Source organism: Aulostomus chinensis, chromosome 24 (genome assembly GCF_037954235.1).
Source record: "Aulostomus chinensis isolate RoL2024-O1b breed Wild chromosome 24, RoL_Achi_v1.0, whole genome shotgun sequence".
Taxonomy (NCBI): Eukaryota; Metazoa; Chordata; class Actinopteri; order Syngnathiformes; family Aulostomidae; genus Aulostomus; species Aulostomus chinensis.
The window spans coordinates 14,768,262-14,795,000 of record NC_141343.1 but is presented as its reverse complement, the minus strand read 5'-3'; the positions used below and the strand labels follow the sequence as shown (position 1 = coordinate 14,795,000).

General features: G+C 43.9%; 1 protein-coding gene across 6 annotated transcripts in view; it reads left to right on the top strand.

Annotated features, from left to right (window-relative positions):
* Positions 1–26,739, top strand: part of LOC147238823 (phosphatidylinositol-binding clathrin assembly protein) — a 79,413-nt gene that overhangs the window by 25,228 nt on the left and 27,446 nt on the right. For 3 of the 6 annotated variants that reach the window (XM_086197863.1, XM_086197861.1, XM_086197858.1), the window contains exons 3-10: positions 14,854–14,929; positions 15,454–15,556; positions 16,686–16,779; positions 17,784–17,895; positions 18,173–18,279; positions 19,439–19,480; positions 24,130–24,215; positions 25,388–25,511. In XM_086197863.1, coding sequence (XP_086053989.1) covers positions 14,854–14,929; positions 15,454–15,556; positions 16,686–16,779; positions 17,784–17,895; positions 18,173–18,279; positions 19,439–19,480; positions 24,130–24,215; positions 25,388–25,511 — 744 coding nt within the window. Of the gene's footprint in view, positions 1–14,853; positions 14,930–15,453; positions 15,557–16,685; positions 16,780–17,783; positions 17,896–18,172; positions 18,280–19,438; positions 19,481–21,097; positions 21,119–24,129; positions 24,216–25,387; positions 25,512–26,739 lie in introns of all 6 variants that reach the window. The other 3 variants (XM_086197864.1, XM_086197862.1, XM_086197860.1) reach the window with 2 other exon arrangements.

Below are 26,739 nucleotides of genomic sequence, written 5' to 3'. Positions count from 1 at the left end.
GGCGGCATAGCTACTCACTCAGTTCCTTACCTGTGAGGAGTTCCTGCCTGCCTGTCATGAAGCAATCCTGGCTCACTCCCCAGCCACTCTGAGTGTTATGAGCGATCAAGAGTCAGTCGATATCTCTTGATTTCACTTTTGTGCTGGCGCAAAGCCATTTTTAAGAGTACAGCTCAAAGAATCGCCACAGGATAGGGAGTTTGTTGCTCCTTATTACGTACACATCTCTGTGGCAGTATGCTGGCAGACACATAGCCTCTGAACCAACAACAGTAGTGAATAATAAATGGGGAGTACTTACCACTGGGGGTGTGATGAATACTTAGTCCGGGCTCCTTGTGGAGCCATTGTCTCGGTTGTTATCAGTTTGTTCCTCTGCTTCCATGCATTTATGTAATAAACCAAAAACACTCCAGCAGGAAACCCCAAACAATGGCTGTGACAATCACTTTCAACCCCCTCAGTTTCAACCACTGTGCTCCTCTCTCTCTCCTGGGGGGGGCCTCTGTCCCTGGACCAGGAGAACTCAGCCTCCTAGGTTTCTCCTTCAACCACGAAACAGACCTTAACAAGGATGTAGAAAGCCAGAGAGGATTACAGGAATGGATGGAAAGGTGTGGAGGATGACAATACAAGAAGCCAGCTTCACGGAGGCGAGAGAAATGAGGCCATATGGAAGTCAAGGGTATTTTAAAATTGATTTTTGAAAAGCTAAAAGCACTTATTTAAATGGGTATTCGGCACATAATCTTCCTCACTTTCTATTCATTTCCAGCATGCAAGCGCATGACTCCTCAAGACTGATTTATTCCCCACTTTGTGTCAAGAGGTATTTTAGGAATGGTACAAAGTACATTGTACAGCCACAGAACAGACTGATTTTATGTTGAAGTGTGCATATATTTTCAAGGATCAAGGGAAGATGGCAATTTGAAGATATTGCCAGACAGATTCTGATGGTCTTAAATAATGAAAACGCCCAGTTAGGTTGTGTTATGACGTGAAAAATTTGCCAGAAAGGAAATTCAGTTTTCAGAGAAAAACAATGGTCAAACCAGAGGCAAATCATTTCTTTAACCAAAACCTAATCGAATGCCAACAAACTGAAAATAGCAACATATTTGATGAGAGACCAAAACTGGAGTCGGGAAGCTCATGACAAATAAAATGAGATCCAGTGTATGTTCATATATCAGACTCCTACAAAATCCTAGAATTGATTGAATTGAGTTTTTCTTTTCTTTTCTCATCAGGCCACATATAATAAGCATAAGGACTTAAGTATTTTGTTGATTATTTAAAAATAAGACCAAAATATCCAGTTTACATTGTATCCTTTGTTGTCACTCCACTAATGGAGCTCTGGTGCTTCATGTCTCTCTCAGTGGTCCTTGAGATGTCGCTATAATTTAGTTGGAGCAAGTGCTCACTTGAATTTAGTTGACCCAATTATAAAAGGCACACATCTGTTTATATCAGGCCTTGCAGATGTTGGTGTACGCGAGAGTGAAAAGCGCTCGAGGTCGAGGTAGAATCAGCCGTAGACCTGAAAAGAGGGATTGTTTTGGGCACCTTCCTGGGCAGGGATACGATCGAAAATGTTCTAGATCAGCCCACCCGGCCAAACGGAGCAATTAGCAAGAGCGATGACGAAGAACCCTAATGACCATAGTAAGCGAGCAGATAAAGTGACTTATTATGTGGAACTAGCCACTGATGAGTTCCCCTTAGAACTTCTGTCCCCCTAGCACCTGTGTTCTGTGTGAATTTGCACCACAAGCAGGAACTGCCAAGCGACCCAAACCCACTGACCAAACAGTGGCTGTTGTGTTAGTTTTTACTTGGACCAGTAGATGAAAACTTACGCCATTCTTGGTTCTGTCAAGCAAAGAAAACACCTGCTCGGAGGTGGAAGCTGAAAAGGCTCCTCAAAATGGGGTCCCTCAAGTAAAATGGATACCGGTACCAAGGGGTACTTTCTCAAACCATTCTAGGAACCGAAAAAAGCCTTCTGGTCTGCAGGCACCTTATGAATGAGATCGAAGCGAACAGGACAATCGTCAGTCCAGCACTCCATGAATCAGGCCTCGGACCAGCAATCGGAAAGGAGCTATTTCCTTTAGAGAGAAGCAACTGAAAGCTCACTGGGCTCACAGTTTGCCAAAAAGTGTCGTCACAACTCGGACCGTGAAAAGCAAAGTCTTTTGCGAAAATTGAACCATTTGGCCACAATTCCCAGCAGTGTCTGTTGACAAAACCAGCCATCGACCATCACCTCATTCATGCCAAGACAGTGGTGGCAGCATCTTCTGGGGATGTTTTTCTGTGACGTAAAAATAAAACATTCCTTAGTGGGAAAAAAAGTTTTATGTGAAAACAAAGAAATCCTAATGTTTTTTGCTTACGTACAATTCAAACTTTGTATTTTCATCACCCTCAAAACCCCAGCCCTTCAAATACCACTGCAGAAATCAAACCTTTCTGCCGTAGCCGAAATATTTTCCAAGACGAATATCCTTTTAAATGGTCCTCACAATTTTCAGTTTTTCCTCAGTGTACCGTGACTTAGAGGAATGTCATAGCCCAAAGATTTGCCAGACCACAAGGTACTGTAAAACATAGCCTTGTGAAAATATTTTGGGATGTTTGTTTTGAAGGATGCCGAGCCATCAAAACCATCGTTTCTCAAGATCGTTGTAACTGTCGGCTGGGAGAATTACAGTCTGATGGATTGTGCGTCAGTGCAGCAGGAGTCAGGATGTAGAGGTGTGACCGGGCATCAAAGCTGAATGGGGTGTATTGAGAGAGGGAGAAGACACAGGGAGAGTCATTAAGGACTTGAGAGGGGACAGGGACGGTCTGGCGAGGACACTGGCAAAAGTGCTGACGGCAGCAGGACAATGCCGCCCTGCGTGTGTCAAGAGAACGAGAGGGAGGGCGGGAACATTTAGGCGTGTGCGAGATGCCGTTTGTGTGCTTTTTACAGCAGTGAGAAGTTGCAGTGTGAGTCACCACCCCCTAACCCACCTCACCGCCGCCACTGTCCTAGAAAGGGAACGGCCCATTTGCTTCAGTGACATCATGAAAGCACTCTCATCACTACTACAGCCGCTCCTCACCTCCCGCGGGAGAGGGAGGACACAGACAGGGACACTGATGGAAGATGATACGAGGGAGACGTTATGAGAGACGGACATCCGTCTGAGAAAGAGGAGGCTGATTGGAAGAGAAGAAGACGGGGGGGGAAGTGATGCAAATGTGGAAAATGAAAGAAAGGAGGTGTGGAGATGTGCTGACTCAAGCACTGTGTCAGACTTACAGGGAGGACGTTATATGTGTGTAAGGGCACGCTACTCTCTAATAGGGGTCATTCCTGATAATCTGAAGAGCTCACATACACATGCTTCCCATCAGCCTCTGGCAAATATAAGGATGATTAGTGGAAAGGCTAGGAGTCTGTGTGTGTGTGTGTGTGTGTGTGTGTGTGTGTGTGTGTGTGTGTGTGTGTTCCAGACGAATTCCTGCTTATCTCTGATACCCAACCATTCTATCTAGAAAGCAAAAAACTCGAGGGTGATCCATGATACAGAGACACACTTCCTTATGCTCCTTCAGGCAGATAAACAAGTTTTTCCCAACTCAAGGAAAGTGGCTGCATCTGTGTGATCGATAGATGAAAGTGGTGTGTGTGTGTGTGTGTGTGTGTGTGTGTGTGTGTACGCACGCTGCGCTCTGCAGGCTCAACCATCCAGCAACTTGCAGGGAACAACTAACACCAGATTATTCGAGTCAGTGATGTCTATTTTCGCTACTTTATTGTGTCCACTACTGATTCAGGTTATTGATGGGGAGTATTTGCTGACTCAGCAGCAGCTTGATTTGTAATTAATTCTTGTTCACTTGGCATAACCCCCCCCCCCCCCAACTGGCAATTAGGCTGTTTTCCATTGCAGTAACTTGCCATTTCAGGGCAGCCTGCACCCTCTGCACTCAGCCTGTCTGCAGGAACCACCCATGTAGGACCTCTTTCATGGACATTTTTCACGAGAGACTCGAAGCAGGGTGACCCGTTTCTACCAACTCAAACTACCTGTTTGGCCGTCCATACCAATACTATTTCCTGCGTCTTGAGGTGTGAAGCCAGCCGTATATGCTGCGTCGCTGGACTAGTGCCCCCTGGTTCACCAGGTGAATTGGTGACAAGAAAGTTTGGTTGAAAATGGTGTAGACTAGACTCATGATTTGACTTGATAGTTTAGTGAGCCACAACACAATCTCTGAGCGAGCTGAGGTCTGGTGACAATGAAAAAGGAACTTATGTTTGCCATATGTTGAGTGCCTCTTTGACCTTCCTCTTCTTTGTTAGCTTGATCTACATTGGTGGGTTCTTTTTTTTTTTTTTTCAAACTAAGAATTGATGCAATGATCCAAACTGGCCTGTTCCATCTAAAACAGGCCTATTGGCTCAATTCGCATGTCTACATTGTCAACTAAAGTTTTTGCCATCCAGGAATTCCTACAGTGGAACGCCACCTGTAGTCCAATCCTATTTTAGCTGGATGCAATGTTTGCTGGCTCTCCGTAGAATGAATTAAACAGTGCACTTATTGTCTTGAAAATGAGATGCGATACGTAGCACAACTAGCTAGCATTTGTTGCCAATCAGCAACTAAAATTGACACCTTACCATGAGAAGCCTGTTTTGGCTTGCCTGAAATTAAAGGACCAACTGTGAAGAAGACTGCAACAGAACTTAAGAGGTAAACTTGCCTCTGTCATCAGTGGAAGCGCCACACTGCGACGCGCTTCCTCTAAGAGCCACTGCCTTTGAGAAATCATTGTACTTCCTCCACTACTCTCTCATCAAGTAGCTGGTTTAATTCGTAGTACTGTAATTAGCTCTGCTGCTGCCGCCCTCCAATATCGAGTAATTGCACCTAAAACAATACAATTAGTGGTTTCACTCCATTAGATCTCTGGCGAAAGGCATTCAGACTGTATACTTGACTTCTCTGGTTTTTATTCATCTTCATAATCAAATGAGAAAATGTTTGTTTTGTGGGGTTTTTGAATTCAGGTTCCGACCCAAGTGGAACCACAAAGTTGTATTGTGAAATCTGCTTGTCCACAATCAAATAAACAAACTTTGACACGTTTGCTTTGTTCTGCCCAACGCTGAGAACATGTTCAGCGACTGCAACTTGTGAATTTACCTGAGCTTCAGCATCACATTGCTTTCGCATTGCAGTTAAAAACAAAATGCTGTGCCAAATATTTCTGTATCATTTGAGAGTGATTTTTCTGTTGTCTGTTGCTCGCCCACTACAAACAGAAGCTACAAATAACAACAGAAGCTCAGTGATTCAATTTTTCCTGTCAAAATTCTCTTTGAGTTTGAGTTGCTTTTTGTGGCTTTTTTTTCTTTCATGTAAAGAAGGAATGGGACAGTTTAAACATTTCTAAAATTAAATTTAAACCAAACAAACTGGATCAGTGTACTGAATTTTACCTCACGATGTTGCACTTGACTCAGCACACTCCTGTGAGAGTGTTGGGAGACTTGGAACCAATGATTGTGTTTCTGTTGAATTGGCAATTGAATTTTGAGGCCACTGCAGATATGTGGCAAAAACAGAAAATGCGCATTAGCTGTGTTACCATCAAGGCGACTGGAGCAAATAGAGTAGAAACACCCTGGTGATGGCCGCGCAATCAACATGATGCATTACTGGGGCTGTCCACCAAGGAAAAGATCTGGGGAATTAACTTGGGTTGGAGGAGTGACAATTTTTCTTAAGTACTAGCTTGTATATGACATGATCCATGCAGTCGGATGATGAACGTTTGGGGAAATCCACAAAGATTCGCTGACTGTGATTCGTAACGTCAAAGCTCATGTGAATTAGGAGTTTCCGTGTGCTGTTTTACGCACTTGCTCGGTTTTGGTTTAGGCAGAAACCGTATCAAGCGAGTATAAAACCTTGTTTTTAATCAAAATACCTGGATGGAAACTAAGGATGAAAAACCAAACTGCAGACCACCAAACTGTTCAGTAGACCACCAAAAGTTCAATATCTTATACGTCAACAAATATGTGGATCGCAATTGTTTGGGGTCCAGGGGGAAACACAATGACAGCAAAAGGCAGTGGAGACTATTTTTATATATTTTATTTATTCATTTCAGCTTGGTGGGACTGAATCTGCATTTTTCTGCATTTTGGAGGGGATGTTTTCTTTTTCCTCAACGTGCAAATCAAACTGGACCATGATCTAAAAACTGCGATACAGACCAAACCCTGGGCTTGCTTCACTGTCTTTAAATCAACATCGTATCCATCACACTTCAACTGCTTATCTCAAGTGGGGTGACAGAGGTGGCAGCACCGGCACGGAGCACAAAATTTCCCTTTCCCCGTTTCCCCGGCTACATTGACCAATTATGACTAAAGGATCCTGTGGTGATCCTTGGCCAGCATGTAGATGTAGTCTCTCAAACTGGTTTTCGGTCTGCCCCACACCCTCCTCCCAGCTGGATGCACCAGGAACACGCACTCATGTGGCACCCTAAAAATATTGTTCCATATTCCACTTGTCTTTGAGTCCACGTGTTGTCACGTCAAAAACACAAGGCGCAAGTAACTGAAAGAAGTTGAGAGACTTCTCTCTGAGATATAGATATAGATAGATATAGAGATATATATAGAGATAGATAGATAGAGATAGATAGATATATAGATATATATAGAGAGAGATATATATAGAGAAATAGAGATAGATATATATAGAGAAATAGAGATAGATATATAGAAAGATATATAGAGATAGAGATGGATATAGATATATAGAGATAGATATAGATAGATATATAGAGATAGATATATAGAGATATATAGATATAGAGATAGATATATAGAGCTAGATATATAGAGATAGATATATAGAGATATAGAGATAGATATATAGAGATAGATATAGATAGATATATAGAGATATATAGAGATAGATATAGATAGATATATAGAGATATATAGAGATAGATATATAGAGATATAGAGATAGAGATATATAGATATATAGAGATAGATAGAGATAGATATATAGAGATATATAGAGATAAATATAGATAGATATAGATAGATATATAGAGATATATAGAGATAGATATAGATAGATATATAGAGATATATAGAGATAGATATATAGAGATAGAGATATATAGATATAGAGATAGATATATAGAGATAGATAGAGATAGATAGAGATAGATATATAGAGATATATAGAGATAAATATAGATAGATATATAGAGATAGATATAGATAGATATATAGAGATATATAGAGATAGATATATAGATATATAGAGATATCTATATATAGAGATATATAGAGAGAGATATAACCACTTCAAGTGATGACTCATGTAGCTGCATCATTGACCTCACAGACACACTCATCCACCAGCAAATCACAACTGCTCCCCTGAGAGCAAGTTCCCACACACTATTAGCCTTGTCACCTTTGTTGGGGCACACACACCCATACACACACCCTCACACACAAAGCAAAGCCGTCACGGAAGTGGGATGTGCATGCACAACACAGCCACGTTTCTTCAATCCCGTCACTCAGCACCAGCGTCTCTTTGTCATTTTCTTTCTTTCACACTGATTGGCTTCTGAGGCTAAATGATTGCGTAAGAGGAGAGGAAGTACTTACTTAGGAGAGATAAGGATGAGAAATAGGAGGAGGATGGGGGGGATCCCTGGCAGAATTTAGGCTACTAGAAGACCGCCAAGTGTGCGTTTTTTTGCCGTTGTGCATCTACACAAGTGTCTGCATCTGTATTGCTTGTGCGCGTTTCTCTGCTTGCATAAGAGCTGCTTTCATTCAGCCTGATCACGACTCATTCTTCTCATGTGAGTCATCATCTTTCACTGAAACTGGGTTCACAGTTAGTTCTGACGATTCTGCCATGAATTTGTGTGTTGAAGAGAAACACCAAACACTCAGGCTATCAAAGAATTCCCCCGGGGTCTCCCTAAGCCCTGTGAGATGCCGAATCCTAACTGACCCGTTCTTCTTCTTGCTCTTTGTTTGACTAAAAAGCCAAGCGGTTACTCTGAGTGACGCTGCCTCCTCCTTCGTTAGATGTCCTTAAGCATGACAGAGCGTTCCTAAAAGTAGCGACGTCAGCTGGCAGTGAATTTCACTACCAGGATCAATAATCCCTCTGTCTTGGCAGGTCCGAAGACGGCCCAACAGTAACTGACCTTGATGTTATGTAATGTGATGTCAGGAAGCTGCAAACTCTTATTTACTAACCAGTCTAGTCTGGGGATTTGTATTTATTTATATAGTACAAAGGGAGAAGAGATTAAACAGATCTGAAGTCAGTCAGCACAGATTTCTCTGGGCTGTTTATGAACTTAGTGTGAGGGAAACCATTTGGAATCCACCTGAGAGTTACCATTTATTGCTTTTTTTCTTGTGGAGAACAGTCAAAAGTAAAAGAAAAACCAGCGGATACAGCACATGGTGTCTGTGATATTCCAGTGCGCGAAATGAAGTGCACAGAACTGCACGTACAAGCCGGAAAAGCAACCTTTTGAGGAAGTACCTCTGCTCCGTCGGTGCACCCAACAGGTCTGCCAACAGAAACCCTCCTTGCGAGCGTGCGTCTCTGCTCTGGGAGCACTTGTGCAGTCCTGTAAACACCGGGCTTTTCCTGCACACAGCTGCTCCACGCTTGTACGGTCAGTTCTGGCACTTTTGGAGGTGAGGTATTCCGTTCATTTGCCAGGTTTTATCGGCACTGAAAAGGGACGGGTCAGGTTTTTTGTTTTGTTTTTTTAATTACGGGACCGTGCGTGACCTGTATTTACATCTTGTTTTTAGGTCTGCTGCAGGTTCTAAAGTTGGAACGATACCGTCAAAGACGATCATAAGAACTGGATCAATCCCAACTTCTTATTGATTCGTCCTCAACCTCACCTCACCAAATTTCATCATCCGCTACTTTTTCAGTCAACAACCACATCTCTCTTTGGCAGACATCGCCAGAAGATTGGGTTTTGGACTGATGTTGTTTCTTGGCAATCAACCAAATTGATCATACTCAACCTTTTACAGAAAACATTGCACTTTCCAGTAAACAGCCACAAAAAACCCAATAGCCAACACAAAGCAATGGCAGCCAGTCAGTCATCCAACATTCCTGCATGTTAAACTGCTTATAAAGTACTACACTATACTGTACTCCTGTGTAACTCTAAATGGCATGACTCCACAAGTATTTGAACATCTGAATAAGGTTTGTCGATATCCAGCCCCCTCATGCATATGAATTAAACAACTGACTTGATGCAGTAAGACCAAGAAAAACAGTTGAAACTGGCTCCGATTTTTGCAACAAGTCGAAACTCTAGTAGTTATCCAGGTGTCACGTTGGCCGAGGAAACGTCTCGGTGGATCACGATGAGCATCCTGTTTCAGCCGGTCTCTCAAATGGAAGACTTTGGATCATAATTCATGATTTGACAGGTATCTAAAACAAAATGCCCCCGTCCAAGCAGCTCCTCTTTTCTTTTTTCTTTTTCTTTTGTTAAAATCCAGTAAGGGATTTGGAAGGATTTAGATTCAGTTAGTGGATTCAATACAGGATTTCAGTTGGATAAGATACGATCCAGCCCTGTTCCCAATCATACCTGCTTCTAGTCTACCCTCTTTAATGATCGAAAATGAAGCGCATGTCAAATGGTATGATCCTAGTCGTCAGCATCACTTAGATCTTAATGCAATTTGCTGTTTAAAGTCAGTCGCTGTATATAAGTTGAAGTGCGAGCCACAGGTATGTCTGTGCTGAGGCCACGGTGTTTGGTTACTACGGAAACAGGATAAGATGTGGAGGAAGCGGGCAGAAGGTTGTTAGAAGCTGCATGCTGCTAGCTCTATGTATAGCTGTGGAGTTGGAGCGAGTCGGGGAGAGGCTGCGATCTAAATGTATCAATAATGAATTAGGTTGTTCTCCGACATGCTAACATGAATTCTCTCTCCGTACGTCTTCCCATTTTCCCTTCCTTCACCCTTCTCCTTTCTTACACCTTGAAAAAATGTGGCTCTCTTCTCCGAACCATGTATTTTTTCTTAGAACTGTGTGCGCTGAATAATCTAAGGCTCAGCAGGGTTCTGACTCTCTGTGCCGAGTGGTTCTGCCCCTTTATAGATTTTCCCCTTCTTATCTATATCTGTGCATTTTGTGTGGGCGCTCTCTTGCCTTCGCCTATTTGAGGCTGAGGGAGGAAAGCAGGCTCTCGTTAGATGGACGTTTGATGAGGAAGAGAGTAGTCTGCACACAAGATGAGACAGGGAAATGAGAGCTTATGAAGTTCAAAGTTGAGTTGAGTTTACAAGCCTTTTCTCTTGCTCTTTTCTTCTTTTTATCTGCGACCATCTTGTTGAGGTTTCCGTCTTAGCCGGGCTTCATTTCGACATGGGAGGAATGCTAACAAAATACAAACTCCCAAGTCTAAATTCTATGATATAGATTTTAAACTACATGTCATCCAATATCTTTCTCATTATCAACTGTGCGTAGACAACATTTTATCAAACATCTTTTTATGTCATTGTGAATTTATTGAAGTGCCACAGGGATGACCTGGAAATTTACATCTCTCAGTGTTCCCTTCGAAACAAAACAAAAAGCCTATGGAATTTTTTGAATTTGAATTTTTACAATGATTGTTGGACACCAGCTCTATGATTAGGAAAAGTTTGAGACTTTTGTAAATCAAGATCATCTTCACTAATGAATGAATTGTGTTTTTATTTTTTAAAGCATAAATTCAGTGGTAAGCAGTGCAAAGCTAACGTTATGCTAACGAACTCAGCTGAGCTTTGCGCTACTTCTGTTTTAAGCCAGGTGATGTTTAATTTTTTTTAGTCGTCTGTTAGGGCTCATAAATTCTGAAGTGTGGTGCTGAATGATTTATTTTATCCCATAGAATGAAACGGTAAACCATCGTAAGCTTGATATAACTACAGACCTTGTTTCAGGCATTTAACTTGAAACTCATTGACTTAAAAATGATGTTGGAGACGTTCAACAGTGCTCACTTATGTCCTGGTTTTAGGACACATTCCTTTCCCACTCTGCGTCTTTGGATTTTGGAATGTTGGTGGGAGAAACCCATCAATTTCAAGTCAAGCTATTCAACTGAGAGTACAAGTGATGGGCATTTTACATGATTTCTTACATAGGAAACTCCTCCATCGGTTACTACTTACATTCATTCTGTTGGCACCTTGGGAGGAATGGATCAAATCTAAAAGGCGATCTTTATGTAAAAGTGATGGAGGAAATGGTTCCCTCTTAACACCTTTAGCAGGTTATGGTCAACATTCGCATGAAACTGGGGTCACATATTTGCTCCACTCTGCCGTCCTGAAGTTGTAAGCACTCCGCTATGTTCAACAGCTGGGTTGCTACTTTGTCTGCCTGACATATGGCGTTGGGAGTATGGTGTTTATGGGGTTTATCAAAGCTTTTCCCGTGATGCCTGCTGCGTCTGGAAACGGCACATAGTGATGGGCCATGAAGCCAAAACCATGAGATGATAACATAGTGAATGGAAATGCAAAGATGCCTCTCATGCTCTCCTAGTCATTTAATACATGAATATAGAAAATGTTGCAGCTTTAATCATAGTTTCTGCATGCTGCTACCTTTATCTTGCCTTCAACAAAAGCCAGATATTCAAATCTTCAACTTGAGATTGATGGTGAAGCTTTTGGGACTCCATTTCTGTCCTCAGATGGCGTCTGAATCTCTACATGTGAGGAGCTATTTTTCCCCTGAAGCTTGACTGCACGCATACATACACACAAAAAAGGACAAGAATCTCCAATTCTTTATGCCTTTTTAAACAGTCCCAGAGCCCTTGGAAACGTGTCAGCGCAACAGAATCCAACACACATGCCCCTAAGCATATTTGTACTCACAGATACACACACACACATTGGTAGGTCCTCCAACCAGCCAGTGAGAGTTGGTTTCCTGCCAAATCAGGAATCGGCAAACTGGCAAATCTCAGATCATTTAAAGTTAGTTGGACAGGGACAGCGTCAATGTTAAGATGCTTTTGGGCAGCCTGAGGCCTTAGTTCCCCGAACCGTGGGCGATTGCCAAGACTTATTCCATTTTACACACTTATTCAGTGAGTGGAAGCAGACTCGATAGCAGAGATGTCGATGGGGAAAAACTAAAAAGTCCAGCCTCAGTTTCTTGAGACCAAATGTAAGCTTTATTTTTCTTTGGAATCTTGATTTTAGCTCCATAATGTTAATAACATTTCTACATGGATACAGATATCCTGTGACCTATTAAGTAATGACTGAGAACATGCAGTATAGGGTTACTTTGACCACTTCTGTCTTCAAATCAAAACACAAAGCCCAAATATTTTGAAAATTTTTTTTTTTCCTCTTCTTTTTCTGTAAGTATGTGAAGTTTATCCAGAGTGTACAGCAATCCTATTGGACCGGCAGCCCAAAGATTCGTGGACAGCTTCGGGAAGCCAGTGACCCCTCAAGATCCTGCTTGCTTCCACTTCAAAACCTGAGAGCTCACACGTGAAACGGACTTCTTTGCACAATAAATCCAACAGAGCGCACATGCGTTGTGTTGGCCACTCCCTTGATGGAGCTTTAGGAGTCGTGCTTCTTTTCCTGGACTTGGTTCTGAAGGCCGACTCATAAATCTTGCTGCTTTGTCTCTTTCTCCAGTAGATAGAACTTTGTAGCTTCCTGTGTTCGCTGTGTGTGTGCAAGGGATATGGATGTGATGTGCTCTAAGAAGAGAGCGCTGACGGAGAATGCTGGCATTTTGGGCTGTAGGGAACTTGTTTTGGACAGAAAAGCAACTTGCCTTATTAGAAGAAAGGTAATTTTTCTTTTAATTTAGGGTTTCATGCCACTTTTGCAATGAAATAAAAGTTGTGAAAATGGGGTTGATTATTATGTCAAGGGTATACACACACACACACACACATAAAGCAAATAATATGTCAGGGAAATGTCCGCCCCAGGCTTTTAGCTGTCTGACAATAAACAATCTAGTTATGAAGTAGCCCTGGTGCACTGAAACAAAAAGGCCATAAATATTAGCTGTTAGGACGTCGAACCCCTGAAATTAACTCTTGCTTGAGCAGATGAGCGGATAGAGACGCAGCTCGCACGTGATTGTCAGCACTGTGTCTTTAGACGAATAGCGTCGGCTAACCTGCTCCGTGACTTGCCTCGCAGCTTGAGAGACGCCGTTGGAAAAAGACCAACAAACACGAGACGTTTGACACCACGGCATGATCAACTCTGAAGTGGCGTTGCGGCGCTGAGATGTGTTTCAACACGGTTCTCTGACTCTGTTTCTGCAGGGTGAAGTTTATAATACGGTGACCAGAATTTGCTCAGAAAATGTATGTTAAGCCTGCAGATGGTGACGAGTCAGAAATGAAGTCTAAAGCCAGTTCATTGGCGACACAAGTCAGGAAGACATGTTGCAGACTGCAATTTAAATGCTGACGATTTGAGAAAGCAAGCCAGTTTGGTGGAAATGTGGATGAACTCCCAGGGCCTCCTCAGGGATTGTAGTTCTCCCAGAGCTTTGACTTTGTACTCGGCAGCTCCAGCCAGAAAATTCTGGACTTGAGAAACTGCATAAGTAAAATGATGAATATTGTTACTCTGAGGAAGGATTAAAAAAAAAGAAAGAAAGAGAAAAGCGGAGAACTCCCTCGCAGGTGCTTTGCTGCCAGCAGTAGAAAGACGGTGGTTGCGCTGGGAACCTCCTAGGGTTGAAAGATGTGTTAATGTGAGGTAAGGTGGCCCTGCAGACAGAGCCGGCCCACTCAGCAAACCTCCCCAGGAACAAGGGAAGGAAAGAGCTTCCAGCACCTGCTCAGTGACATCAGATCTGTCTGAAAGAACAAGCAGCCAGTGTCTAAGCTTTGGAAGGGAAGGGATCGAGCGGTTGGGGTTCTTCAATGTTGTACAGCAGTGGAAAAAACTCTCGCATATAAAACAGACAGGATGGAGCTCAGTAAAGGTGGACATGCTTGTATCCGGCTGTCGATGTCTTGCGTCTGCTCTGCGGTGCTCCTAATGGACCAGTGGGCGCGCTCACAATGCGTCAACAACCAAGGCGACGGCAAAGAAGTCTGGTTTCTGTTTCGTGCATTTGAAAGTACGACGTGAGGAAAGGTTGAGGGAAATGGTGGTATTAACAAAACAACCCGGAGGAATGTTTGCTGAAATAAAGGGTTAACATTTGCTCGAGGTGGTTTTTGCTTTCTTTCCCCAAAAGAAATGCGCAAAGTGGGAGCCAGAAACCCCTTTTTCAGATTCAGCATCATGAATCAGAAACTCGGGGATGTTCGCTAACTCTCTCTTTGTTGGTCACGCAACATGTCTCACACTCAGTAGTGTTTCGAATGATTCCAGCTAACCCAACTGCAGGTCATTCCTAGAAGGAGGCTCTTGGACTGTGCGGTTACTGCCATGTGTAACGTTGCTTGTACCGCCATCTTGTGGCAGGATTGTGTGGCCTGTTGTCACTCCAAATGGTGAAATGCGCATTTCCTTTTTTGTGTTCTGCTTCAAATTTACAATACAATCAAATGGAAATACAGCTCAAGGTTGTCTTGGAACCAGCGGTGTGAAGACATTGCGGGTCATTTACGAGTATCCAGTCGTCAACCTGGTGACCCGTGAGGTTCCAGGTACAACTGCTGGTTCATGGATCGCTACTTCTCCGACTGAGTGGTAACTGTTGTTGTGTTTTCCCTCTTTGTCAGCGTTTCATCCAGTACTTGGCCTCCAGAAACACCCTGTTCAACCTTAACAACTTTCTGGATAAGGGAGCTCTGCAAGGTAAGAACACGGACACCGGATGCATGCTTCAGCATTTGCTTTGAATCACCCGGATGTCTTATTATTTCTACAAATCGAGTATTTAATACAGTTTAATGAAAGAAAGATACAGACAAAAAGGTGTTAGTTTCATTTGGTGTCTTGTTACAGCTTCTCCAGCAGAGACAGAAGTGTATTTCTGCCTTGACTAAATCCCACTTTAGTAGCAACAATTCATATGAAGACAAATACAAGAGTGAAAAGATGGGAGAGCCAAAAGGCACCAGAGAACTGTGAAGGTGTACATCGTTTGCTTAGAAAGGAATCGTAAACTACAAGGTGTTCCCTCAGTCAACACTTGATGCGTTAGAACTTCTTTATTGATTTCAGTTTTTATTTTAAAAGTCAATCAAAGTATAATTCACGTGAACAGAAGTTGTTTGATGAAGTCACGCTGTCAGCTTCAAGGGACGTGCGCTGTATTGGGCGGACGGGAGGAACCAGCTGACACTCACTGGCGATGCTGAATTTCTTTTTCAACTCAGGTTACGACATGTCAACCTTCATCAGAAGATACAGCCGTTACCTGAATGAAAAGGCCATGTCCTACAGACTGGTGGCTGTGGATTTCACCAAGATGAAAAGAGGGTAGGCGAGGTTACACACACCCGATGACAACCTCATTCATCATTTCACTCTCAAGTTTGGGCCGAAGAATGAAAAAAAAGAGATGTACAGCAAAAGCTAGGAAGAGCCGACTGACAGTTGGGTTGTTTTCTCATCATTTATTTGGCCGCTTCCTCAGCTGAAGATATTCCAAACAACACAAGTCATGTCATGTAGAGGTTTGTGGAAGTGTTGCAGTATGACTTCATGCCTTGAATGGACTACACTACGGACGGATTACTTCACGCCTCAGGCTTCGCACTTCTGCTTTGTGGCGTTGTGAGAATTAATATCCTGCACAACTTCTGTTGCCTCTTTTCAGCCAATTTTTAGCGCCAGCCGTTTTGAAGACGGGTGTAGAGCCTGGGAAGTCCCGAGCGTGGTATTGACTGACGGATTATTCGTCGTAGAAAAGGCATTCAAACACACAAAGCCAGAGTTGAAGGCATTTCAGAGGAGAAACTCGATTCGAGGTTTTAAAACTCATTCCTGCACCACTCACGTGATATTTGAGGTAGAAGCTTCTCTGGCTGTGAAGAAGAGAAACCGCTCCCTTGCTCTCATCCGCACACTAAATATGATGCCATTTCCTCCTGCTTCCTGTCTCATCCAAGCTAATCAGCTGCTGGCTCCATCTTGGATTTGAGTGACAGCTTTAAACATCCCGGTCTTTTCATTGAACTGGAGAACACCAGCCATGAGGCCCGTTCCCCAAAACTGTTCCTTTAATCCACCCACTAATGACAATACTGCCGCTTCTTTAGACTTCAGTGTGAAGTGACACTGAGTGCTTGTGTTTCTGAGGTTAGGAAGCTATTTCAATTTCAAAAACTGCTATACGGTGACACCGACTCCTTAGTGATGATCCCGCGGAGCAGACCGTCATTACTGATCGGTGAACAGTGTTTTCAGTTGACTGCAACGCCAGCGTTTTACCTGAAGGAGCCTACAGACATTGCATCACTGAGGAAACTCTCCTGCTCGTGAAATTTCCTCAATTTGCATGAACATTAGCATAAGAATCTTCCTCTACAAGGTTTCTGCTACAGTTGGGTGAGTGTGGGATTGTCTTTGTGTGCGTGTGTGTGTGTGTGTGGGCGCATGTGCGTAGGATTGACGGTGTGATGCGTACCATGAACACAGAGAAGTTGATCAAGACGCTGCCCATAATTCAGAACCAGCTGGATGCTCTGTTGGATTTCCAGGTACAGTACTGTGTGTGTGTGTGCGTGTGTGCGTGTGTCCACTTTTCCTATCAAAAGGTAATTTGAAACACTTTGCAAAGAAGAGCTTAAACGCTTCAGCTCATCTTCGCTGATGAAGGGTGATGTGCCAGTGCAGAAATCCAGCTCAGTTTACAGAACCTGCTTCAAGGAACCATAAAGAACTCAAGTTTCTCATCGGGTTCCATGAACAAAACTCCCTCAGTTTTGCACAAAAAAAAATTAAAACTTCCTTCAGTTGTTTTTACTTTAGATAAAAAAAAATTAATCCTCGAAATGGCCAAATGAAAGCTCGTTTTCTGGAATGACCTCTGACACTGCGAATCTGTTGCCACTGCAAACGCCTTCACGGACGTTCCTGAAGTGTCGTTCCTTAAAGGGAACTGCTGAGCAGAGCCAAAGAGCGCAGAAGCAAATCCAGGCGTTCCCTCCCAAACTAAAGAGACGTCGCTGCCGCCAGGAGACACAGACGAAAGTTTGGGGAATATTTTTGAAGATGAGAGCTGCAGGAACGGCTCGTCGGTGACGTCAGAGCGCGTTCAAGAAAGGAGTTTCTGCCTCCCAGTTGGTGCTTTTAGTGTGTAAGAGTCAACACAAGGGGTGGACCATTAATGGAAATTAATCAGTCGCATTTTTCGTCACCTACGGTTTCCACATCGCGGGGAGGGGCACGATTGTCTGAGGTTTATTGTGAGCCACAAAACCTTTTTTCGCTTGGACATCCTGCTGACACGTCATCCCACAAAATGACTCACAATAACGATGTAGACACGAGGTTTCTCAACGGCGTTCCACCAAACGCATGAGCATAGTTGAAAGGAAACCTGCCGGCCGACGGTTGCTGTGCGTGGTGATGTTTTTCTTCACGGCATGTTGAAAAAGGTGTGTGTGTGTGTGTGTGTGTGTGTGTGTGTGTGTGAGAGAGAGATATTTCTCTGCCGCCGTCTTTAAAGCCGGCCCTTCCCCGGCTCCTCTCTTCTCTCCAGGCCAACCCTAATGAGCTGACCAACGGCGTGATCAACTCAGCCTTCATGCTGCTTTTCAAAGACTCCATACGGCTGTTTGCTGCTTACAATGAAGGGGTCATCAACCTCTTGGGTAACACACACACACACACACACGCACGTACACACCAGTAGATATGTAAATGACAAATCAACAGCAGAACACATCGTCTGGTTGTCACGGCAGCAGAGACGGTGTCATGTAGCCGCTAAGGCACGCACTACTCTCTCTGTCCTTCCTCTCTCCTTCCTTTACTCCCTCCTCATCTTTTTTTTCTTCTTCTTCTTCTCTCCCGATGTCATTTTTAGTTTCTGTCTTAATCTTTTTTTTATTTTTTCTTCTTCTCCGCCCTCTCGTTTCGTCTCTGCAGAGAAATACTTTGACATGAAGAAGAACCAGTGTAAAGATGCTCTGGACATCTACAAGAAATTTCTTTACAGGATGACGAAGCTGTCAGAGTTCCTTAAAGTGGCTGAGGTACACGAACTCGCGCACGTGCGCGGACACACACACACACACACACACACACACACACACACACTCACTCACTTAGATAGGTGTGTTTTCACTCCTCATTGTGCCTACAAAGTCAGCGTAGCCTGTTCAGACACAGGCTTCACCTCTGCCCCACATTTTCAGACACATATATGTGTTTTTATACATGTAATATATAACACACACACACACACATATATACATACATATATATATATATATATATGTATGTATAAACGGATGGAGGATGAGGTTAGGTGCTCCGTTAGCCCCCTCCCTCTCCTCCCCCTCATTTCTAATCCTTCCCTCCCTCTCTCTCCTCCTGACAAAGATGGATACTCGTGCGTCTCTCCACCCAGCGCCCAAACCTCATCCCGCGTTCTCACACTCCTCCTCTCGTACTCTCTTTCCTCCCTTTTTTTTGACCCCAGCAGATTCTGCCACTGTAACTCCGGTGGAAGAACCACAGTGGCGGCTCCCTCTTTCTTCATTAACGGTCATTTTAATAAATCGGCCAGATTCCATTCTGCCGTGCTCCTCAGGCGCGTTGAGAGCTGAGCAGCGTGGACGCGTTCAGGTCACAGACGAGGCTCCGCCTCCTCCCTGCTGCTGATGTGAAGGGGCTTCTTCTGATCGTTTAGAATCGTTCCAAAGAGAACAGCACGATGGACCAACAAGCTGCCTGTCACATCTGCTAATAATGTTCAGGACTTGATGATCTGTCTGTCCAGAGAGTCAACACACACTCGCACACACACACACACACACACACACACACACACACACACACGTCACCTGTCTGAAGGTGGTTTTCTGGCGTGATTATGAATGTGTCGTCACATCACCCTTCATGACCGCCGCCATGCCAGCTCTCCTCCACCGCTCATGCATATTTATCAGTGTTCAACCATCACCCAGTCTGATGATTGGCGTCTTTATCAGCCAATCGTGATGTCAAAAACTTTTTCTCGTTTATTTCTGTTGTCGTTTATGTTGACACTGTCACTGCATGAAGTAATGACTCCCGTTTTTTTTTTTTCCTTTTCTCATCTTCTCAAATGGATCCTGCCCTTTTCTTTATTCTCCATTTTTTTCCCACCTACCTTCCCTTCTTGTTTTATTGGTTTGTTTTTGACGACAGCAAGTTGGAATAGATCAGGGTGACATCCCAGATCTCTCACAGGTCAGTGTACATCTCACCTCTCACCTCCTCCTCTCTCTTGTCTCTTACTCTACCTTCAACACGCGCTTTCATCCGTGCTTCCATTCATCCACTCACTCTCCTCTCTCATTTCTAAATGTACCTGACCCCCCCCCCCCCCCCAACACTCACCTCTCCAACCACTGGTTTCATTCCTACCTCTCATCTCGTGTCATCCGGTCCTGCTGTTGGAGTCGGCAGCTCCCCACTGGGTTGATTGATTTGGTTTTCCTGCTTTGGCTTCCAAACGCTGGTTATGGTCGCGCGCCGGCTGAGGTTCGGGGAGTTTGCTGGCTCACACTGCAACATCGGCAGGCCTCTTGCGGGCTTCCTTACCGGGATTAGGAGCCCCAAACACCTGCAGATGACCCAGATTACCTCATGATTGTTGCAACAACAAAGGGTTTAAAAACAAAATGGCATCGCCACGAGGGAGTGGAGGCTACGAGGTTTGTGAATGTGAAGAATTCATTCGCTCAGTGACAATTCTTCTTTGTGTAAGGACAGAAATCAGAACTGTATCTTCAGCTAACGCAGAAAGATGGAGCGAATCGTCTGCAACAGTTGACAAATATTCTGTTCAAAAATGAAAACGATTCGGGCGGCGAATCGATGACACGGCTGCAACAAGTGAGCCACCCAGAGAGGAAGGAGGCGAATCGCTGACAGAGATGTGCGACTGGAACGGGGGGATCTCCTACTTTGAAGAGTGTTCACATTTTTTGACCAAACAATTCATCTTGTAGCCGTGAAAATAATGGATATCATGGTTAGCGGCAGCCATAACTGATCATCAAGAAATTTTCATCTTAGTTTTCTGTCCAATATGAAAGATGTTTAATGCGCTGAGTGTTGAAACTTGGTAGAAGCAGACGAGCAGCTGAGGGATTTCCAAACTAAAAGCTGCGGCGGCGCGTCAGACTTGTCTTTTGCAGAGTTTTGCTGCATTTTATCATCGCAAATGGAAGATTTTTGACCGTTAATCAAACAGTTGATATTCTTATAGTATTTTATGTAAAGCAGTGATCAGAAGGGTGACTGAAAATGTCACAGGTTGATCAGCTGCAGTCATGTTGGAATATTGGCCAAAACTAGAGTGACCCACGTTAGCTAGTTCTCCTCACCAACCTCAGCATACTTCACTTCCTGTTTTTCTTTTGTACCAAAAAGAAAGTCAAAGTCGGTAGCGAGAGGGAGCTCAGGTTGGGGAACGGGCGGCTCAGAGCTGGAATTGTTGCATCCTCTGGTAGATTTATTGATAATGAAAAAAACACTTATTTGTTTCTGCTCCTGTTGAGCTTGCAGTTTACACAACCACGACTTTGCTCCAAACTCCTATTGAAAAGTTAAAAACTTCTGCCTCAAGGGAATAAAAGTCTCTCTCTCTCTCACACACACACACACACACACACACACACACACACACACACACAGAGCGTTACAGTCTGAGTGGAACATGACCTCGGCAATGCATTAAAAGTCACTGCTGAGTGTAAAGCTGAAAGTTCGTGGTTTGACTGTGTGGGGGCGTTGAACTCGTAGTACAGCTGCACATTGTACTGTTAAATAGTGTATTTTCTTCTCCTCCCTGCATCACAGAAAACAAAAGGAGCATACATTGTAGGTGGTGGGTTGCATACTGTATCGCTTACCCCCCTCCCACCTGCTTAAGACCCCCCTCCCACCTGCTTAAGCCCCCCCCCCCCCCCCCCCGCATGAGAAGCATACTTTCTCAAAGTATGTGTGTAATCACACACACTTCCTCGTGCACTCACAGGCATGCTTTTGGGATTTCTTTTCAGTGTACGAGGATGTTGACACAGTACAATATGTGTGTTTACCTCAGGTGGCTGGCTTGTAGTTCCCTCACACACTCCAGACTTGCTGTGCGCGCACACACTCACACACACACACACACACACACATACACACACACTGCTCCGGCACGACAAGCAAAAGGCCACGAAACCTCATGAATAGAAAATGAGGCTTCACCCCTCTACCCTCCATCTTCATCTGCATGAGAGAATCCCTGCACCGGGCTTTGACTTGCTCATTTAAATTCCATCCCCTTCTTGATTTTGTGTATTTCATATTTGTCATGCAAGGCATCGCTGCTTCAACATGCATGGCAGACATACTTTAATAGTCAATGACCCGGGCATTACCGTGTAATCATTAGAAAACGGAAAACACGAGAAGGAAGAATGAGGAGATTCTCCCCCCCCCCTCCCCTCTTCTCCACATTTCCACGCTCCATTTTTTTACCCCCATTTTTCTCCCCAGCTGTACGTCGCCAGCTCACCCTACCAAGTTGTCCTGGTTGACTACCGCATACTTCCTTCATCACATGTGGAGTCGTCCACTACATCTTTTCACCTGATGGTTTACCAGGGGGCTGTAGCCCACAGCTTGTTTTTTCCTTGTTCTTGGTTGTTTCATTGTTATCTGGTCCAGGACCTGCCTTAAAAGGTCTCTTTGGAGCACACGGACCAATTTTTGGGGAGGAATAAATTGTCCCGGAAATTTTTCAGAGATGCGATATTAAGGTGATGTTAAGAGCATTTTATGACACAGATTTAATGCAAGACACCCGGTTAAAGAGTGAATAGGTTTTAGTTTTTGAGACTAGAGCAAAAGTCAGACATCAGAATTTGACAAATATGAAAATGTCCTCGATAAATTGAAAGTAATTGGGTAAAAATTATCACAAAAAAGTTGCCGTTATCCTTGCAGTGACCAATATCTTGAGGTCAGCAAAATTATTGAGTTCATGTTCCCCTCCCACCCGAACGGGTACCTCGGCTGACCAGAGGAGGCGCTAGTGCAGCAGATGTGACTGATTGTTATTTGCGCCAATTCAGCTGAAGGCAAAGGGGGTCTTGTGGCCCCAAGGTAGTAGGCAACGCTGTAGACCGGTGCGCCACCTGGGCATCACCATAGACTCAGATATCAGACCAGGGGACACTCCCAGTATGTCACAAGGAAGACAAAATCTGAAGACATCCTGCTGAGTGTGTGTTTGTGTGTCACAGCCAATATTGACTGGGCATACAGAAGGTCTTGTTCTCCAGGCAACAGTTTGGCAAGAACCCACCGTCTAGCCAGCCGCAAAGAGTTCACGAGCCAAAACACTCCCAGATGTGTGTGTGTGTGTGTGTGTGTGTGTGTGTGTGTGTGTGTGTGTGTGTGCGCAAGTGTGTGTGTTTGCGTGCATGACTGCAAACCTACTGACAACACACTCTTGCATTCTTGCGGACGGAGAGACAGACAGACATGACGTTGTCATATTTTCACAATGGAAGAATTCTCTCTCCTCAGCCAGCTGAAATAAGCTGAAGTAGAGCTGAACTTTGCATTTTTCTCTGAAGTTGACTTATGAGAGCCACTGCTTGGTCACTTTAAGTAAAGCTTTTCACCCTCTCGTGTCTCGAGGCTCAAGACAAAGAGAGAAGATGGTGTGTCATGTGAAAAGTGGGAGTTGTTGCTGCTGAGTCTTGTTTTCTGGAGTAGCGTAGCAACAATCCCCATGCAACCTACTCGCTAACTCTAGAACAGTTGAGCTCCAGTTAAACTCTTGTGTTGTCTTAAGATCATCTTACCGTCGCTTGGCCTCACTTCTGCTATAAAAGCGCAGAGACGTGGTTAAACTGGAGCGGAGACATATTGACAAATGAGAAGCACCGATACTCAGTGGGTTTGAAGTCACATTTTACAATTGAGCTAAGGGTCTTAGCTTGACTGGGTTATTTAATAAACAACTATGGTGTCCCAGTATACCTGAATGTGACAGAATCAATTTATTGATAGAAGTTGGTCCACGTCCGGGACAATAAGTGGTGGTTTGCGCCTTTGCAGTCGGCTGCAATTAGACTTACTTCTGGTTTACGTTTTCTGCAGTGAAGCAAGTAAGCGTGTGACATTCCTGTCAAATGGCGGACCTCATATCAAAGTCTATTAAAGGAAAGGGGACCACTCCTTAAGCTTAGAAGACATAAAGTACTTGTCAGTCAAGATATGCGTGGTTTCACAAGTTATGATTAGTCCCCCCTCAAATGTGCACTGTTTACTTGTGGGTTTTACACGGCCGTGGGACTACGGAACAAGCGCAGAACACCAAGGCCAGTTTGGGGCCCATTGAGGCGAGTAGATTGTTTGTCCAGCTAGGTGTTAGTCCAGTTAGTCCAAGTCTGATTTCAATTGGACTGACGAACACAAACATTCAACTAATGTAAATGTACTGATTGTGAAAGGATGACAGTCCCTCTTAGTGCGATGGACTCGACAAGATAAGCGAGACACAGCCAAGGGAAAGGAAAATAAAAGAAGCTGCATGACCTCCACCTTTTTCCCTCCTCCTTTGTTTTTAAATCTTTGTTCTCTCTTGTATGACTCTCTTGCTAACAGTGTGAGTGTTTGCTGCATGTTGCCATGGCTATTCTTAGAGCCTGATGCACTCTGTTACCTTCCTGTGAGACCAACTAACTCTGGGTGCTGCTTCGTTTGTGTGTCAATGTGTAGGCATGTCTTTTTTTGTGCATAAGAGAGTGACATTTGTGATTTTCAGAGTTGATTGTTTGTTTCTTGTGTTTGTCTCCTTTGTCTTTCTTCTGTTATCGGTGTGACGAAAGGCCCCCAGCAGCCTCCTGGAGGCTTTGGAACAGCACCTGGCCTCTCTGGAGGGCAAGAAAACCAAGGAATTGAATGCAGACACTAGGTAAACATCTTTCTTTCCTGACAGTTAAACTCACATAGGAAACACATGTCAAGATGGATTATGACTCAAAACCACTCACCCCTATGTGGAAATATAAGAAATAATCAAAAGGCAACAAGGTCGCACACATGTAGATCTTTAGGGCAAGGCTGACGGGCGTCAATTCCACCGATTTATTCTGGTCATGTCAACACGACGCCCAGCCCAGTGGCCTTCATCAGAGCTTGGAGGAAAATGGACATCATGTCATTTGTATACAGGAGTTGGCAGGTGAGAAGGTGCTGAGAGGATCACAAGGTAATCAACCTTTTAAGACCGCATGCGCATCCTTTCTTGACAACCTGACAGCGACTGAAAACAGGTGGAATTGCACATACCATCGAATTTAAGATTTTCCAGCCCAGGGTACAGGTTCTGTCAGGTATTCAGTGTGGAGCAAATGAAGGGAGCCGCAATACTAACGTCATTGCATGGCCCCCAGACATGCTAGTGGTTATCTTCACTCAACTGAGATTCCATGTTGGCCGGCTGTCGTTGGGTCTACCAAAAAATGTTGTTTGTCAACTGCTGTAAGGATCAAGAAGAAGGCAAAGCATGCACATTTGGAAAGGAGCTCCAGTTTTTAGCTGAGCAAGAAAAAAGAAGTGACAAATGGAAATGGGACATGCAGGACTCTGGTGTGAGGGATGACGAGCCTTGACCATTGCCAAGAGTAATACAGCAGCATGCGCAACGTTACGTAGTGGGAGCCGTTTCCATGGAGACTCTATCCTTTCCAAAGTCGAAAAAAAAAATACTGAACTGCTGCACAAAATAGAATTCTTTTGGACGACAAACTTGGTCAGTGTAGCTGCTCCATTGACCATCGCTACATTAACGGGGCACATCCCACTGTGTTTTAAGGCTATGTTGAGTCCAGAAATCAGAAATCTTGAACAGTGCTAAGCCCCAAAGACCTTTGCAGATTTTGGATGACAATCATGTACCGTCAACCAGTGCAGTCCCAAACAATCATGGACATGGAAAGCAGCCTTAGCCTTTATTTAGGTTTAGTACCATAGGCAAAACATAAAAGCTCATCTTCTCTTTGACTGAAGGTTTGTACTTGAGATTCTCCCTCAAAAGTGTTAGCACCTGCTGGACTTTCTTCATCGCTGTGCGTCATCTTGCAGAGCATCCACCCTGTCCAGCGCCGTCTCGTCTCTCTCCTCCACCGGCATGTCCTTCACCCGCATGGACGAGAAGGAGAAGCAGCAGGCCCTCGAGGAGGAACAGGCCAGGCTACAGGCTCTTAAGGTAACTGACAAATCCTGGAGTATCTTTTAGTTCAGGACTTTGTCTTAAGAGTCCACACATGGAGTTCAAGAAATGAAAATGCTAAAACGGACCTCCAGATATACTTGGCTGGCCAAAGCTTCACAATTAATCGAAAACATTTCTACATAAAAGATTTTTTTACGTTGCGTTGTTGCTCTGGCAAAGCATCACTCATCTCCTCAGCTGTTACAGTCAGCCAATACACACACACACACACACACACACACACACTGGCACGTTCATTGAAACTTTCCTGGCTGCACCATCCATGCAGTAACACAACATTAGAGATCTTTTATGCTGTTGCGAGAATGTAAAAATATTTTGGGTTCATTATGAAACTATGGCAGGACAAATTAAGACTGTGGCGGCTAATTAATAGGGAACATTGGCAGCTCTGTCCAAACCCTACAGTGAGAATTTTAACACCGTATACCACGGGAAAATCTGGGGAAGGTTTAACTGTAAAGTATTGGAAACCACCCAACCCTGAATGCTCTGCTACAAAAGCCTTCAATTTTAACTGGATTTGTAGGAGATGCACAGTCGGAGACATTCAGAGACGATGAAAGTCATCAGTTTTGTTTTTCCACAACCACATTGTTTATCCTGCTGTTGCTTTCTGTCTTGTATGTCTGTTCAAATATTCTGGGTGCATATTTTTTATTTGCTGTGAGTGTGTGCGCACACTGAAAGCTGAGGAGCAGAGTCGAATTATGCTGTTTGTGTCAGCTTACAACACCAGTAAAGGGAATTCTGATGCTGATAATGAAACTATTTACGACGGTAATTGTATTTTTCTTTCAAGCCACATTAGCATGAGTAGAATAAGTGCTATGAGGGGCATTAGCTAACTAGACTGGATGCAAAACATTCTTACTCTCAGATCTGTATCACCAGGCATGAGGGTCTTTTTTATTTCTTTCTTAATTCTTGCTATAAAGCTGAACCATGATAATCAAACCAACATGTCAGGGTTTGGTTAGACATCATTGAAACTAAAAACAAAAACCAGCACAAAGCTAGAAAGCACTCAAAGAATGAATACCTCCACCAAGGCGAATGTTGGGCCCACGGCACTTTCATACTTGTGCCCTAATGAAAGCTGCTAGCAGTGAGGAGCGGACGGGATGACCCCTGCGCACGCTGGAGTATTGGACTAGGGGACGCATTGAGAAAGAACTGCAGTCAGCTCTGCCAAACCACC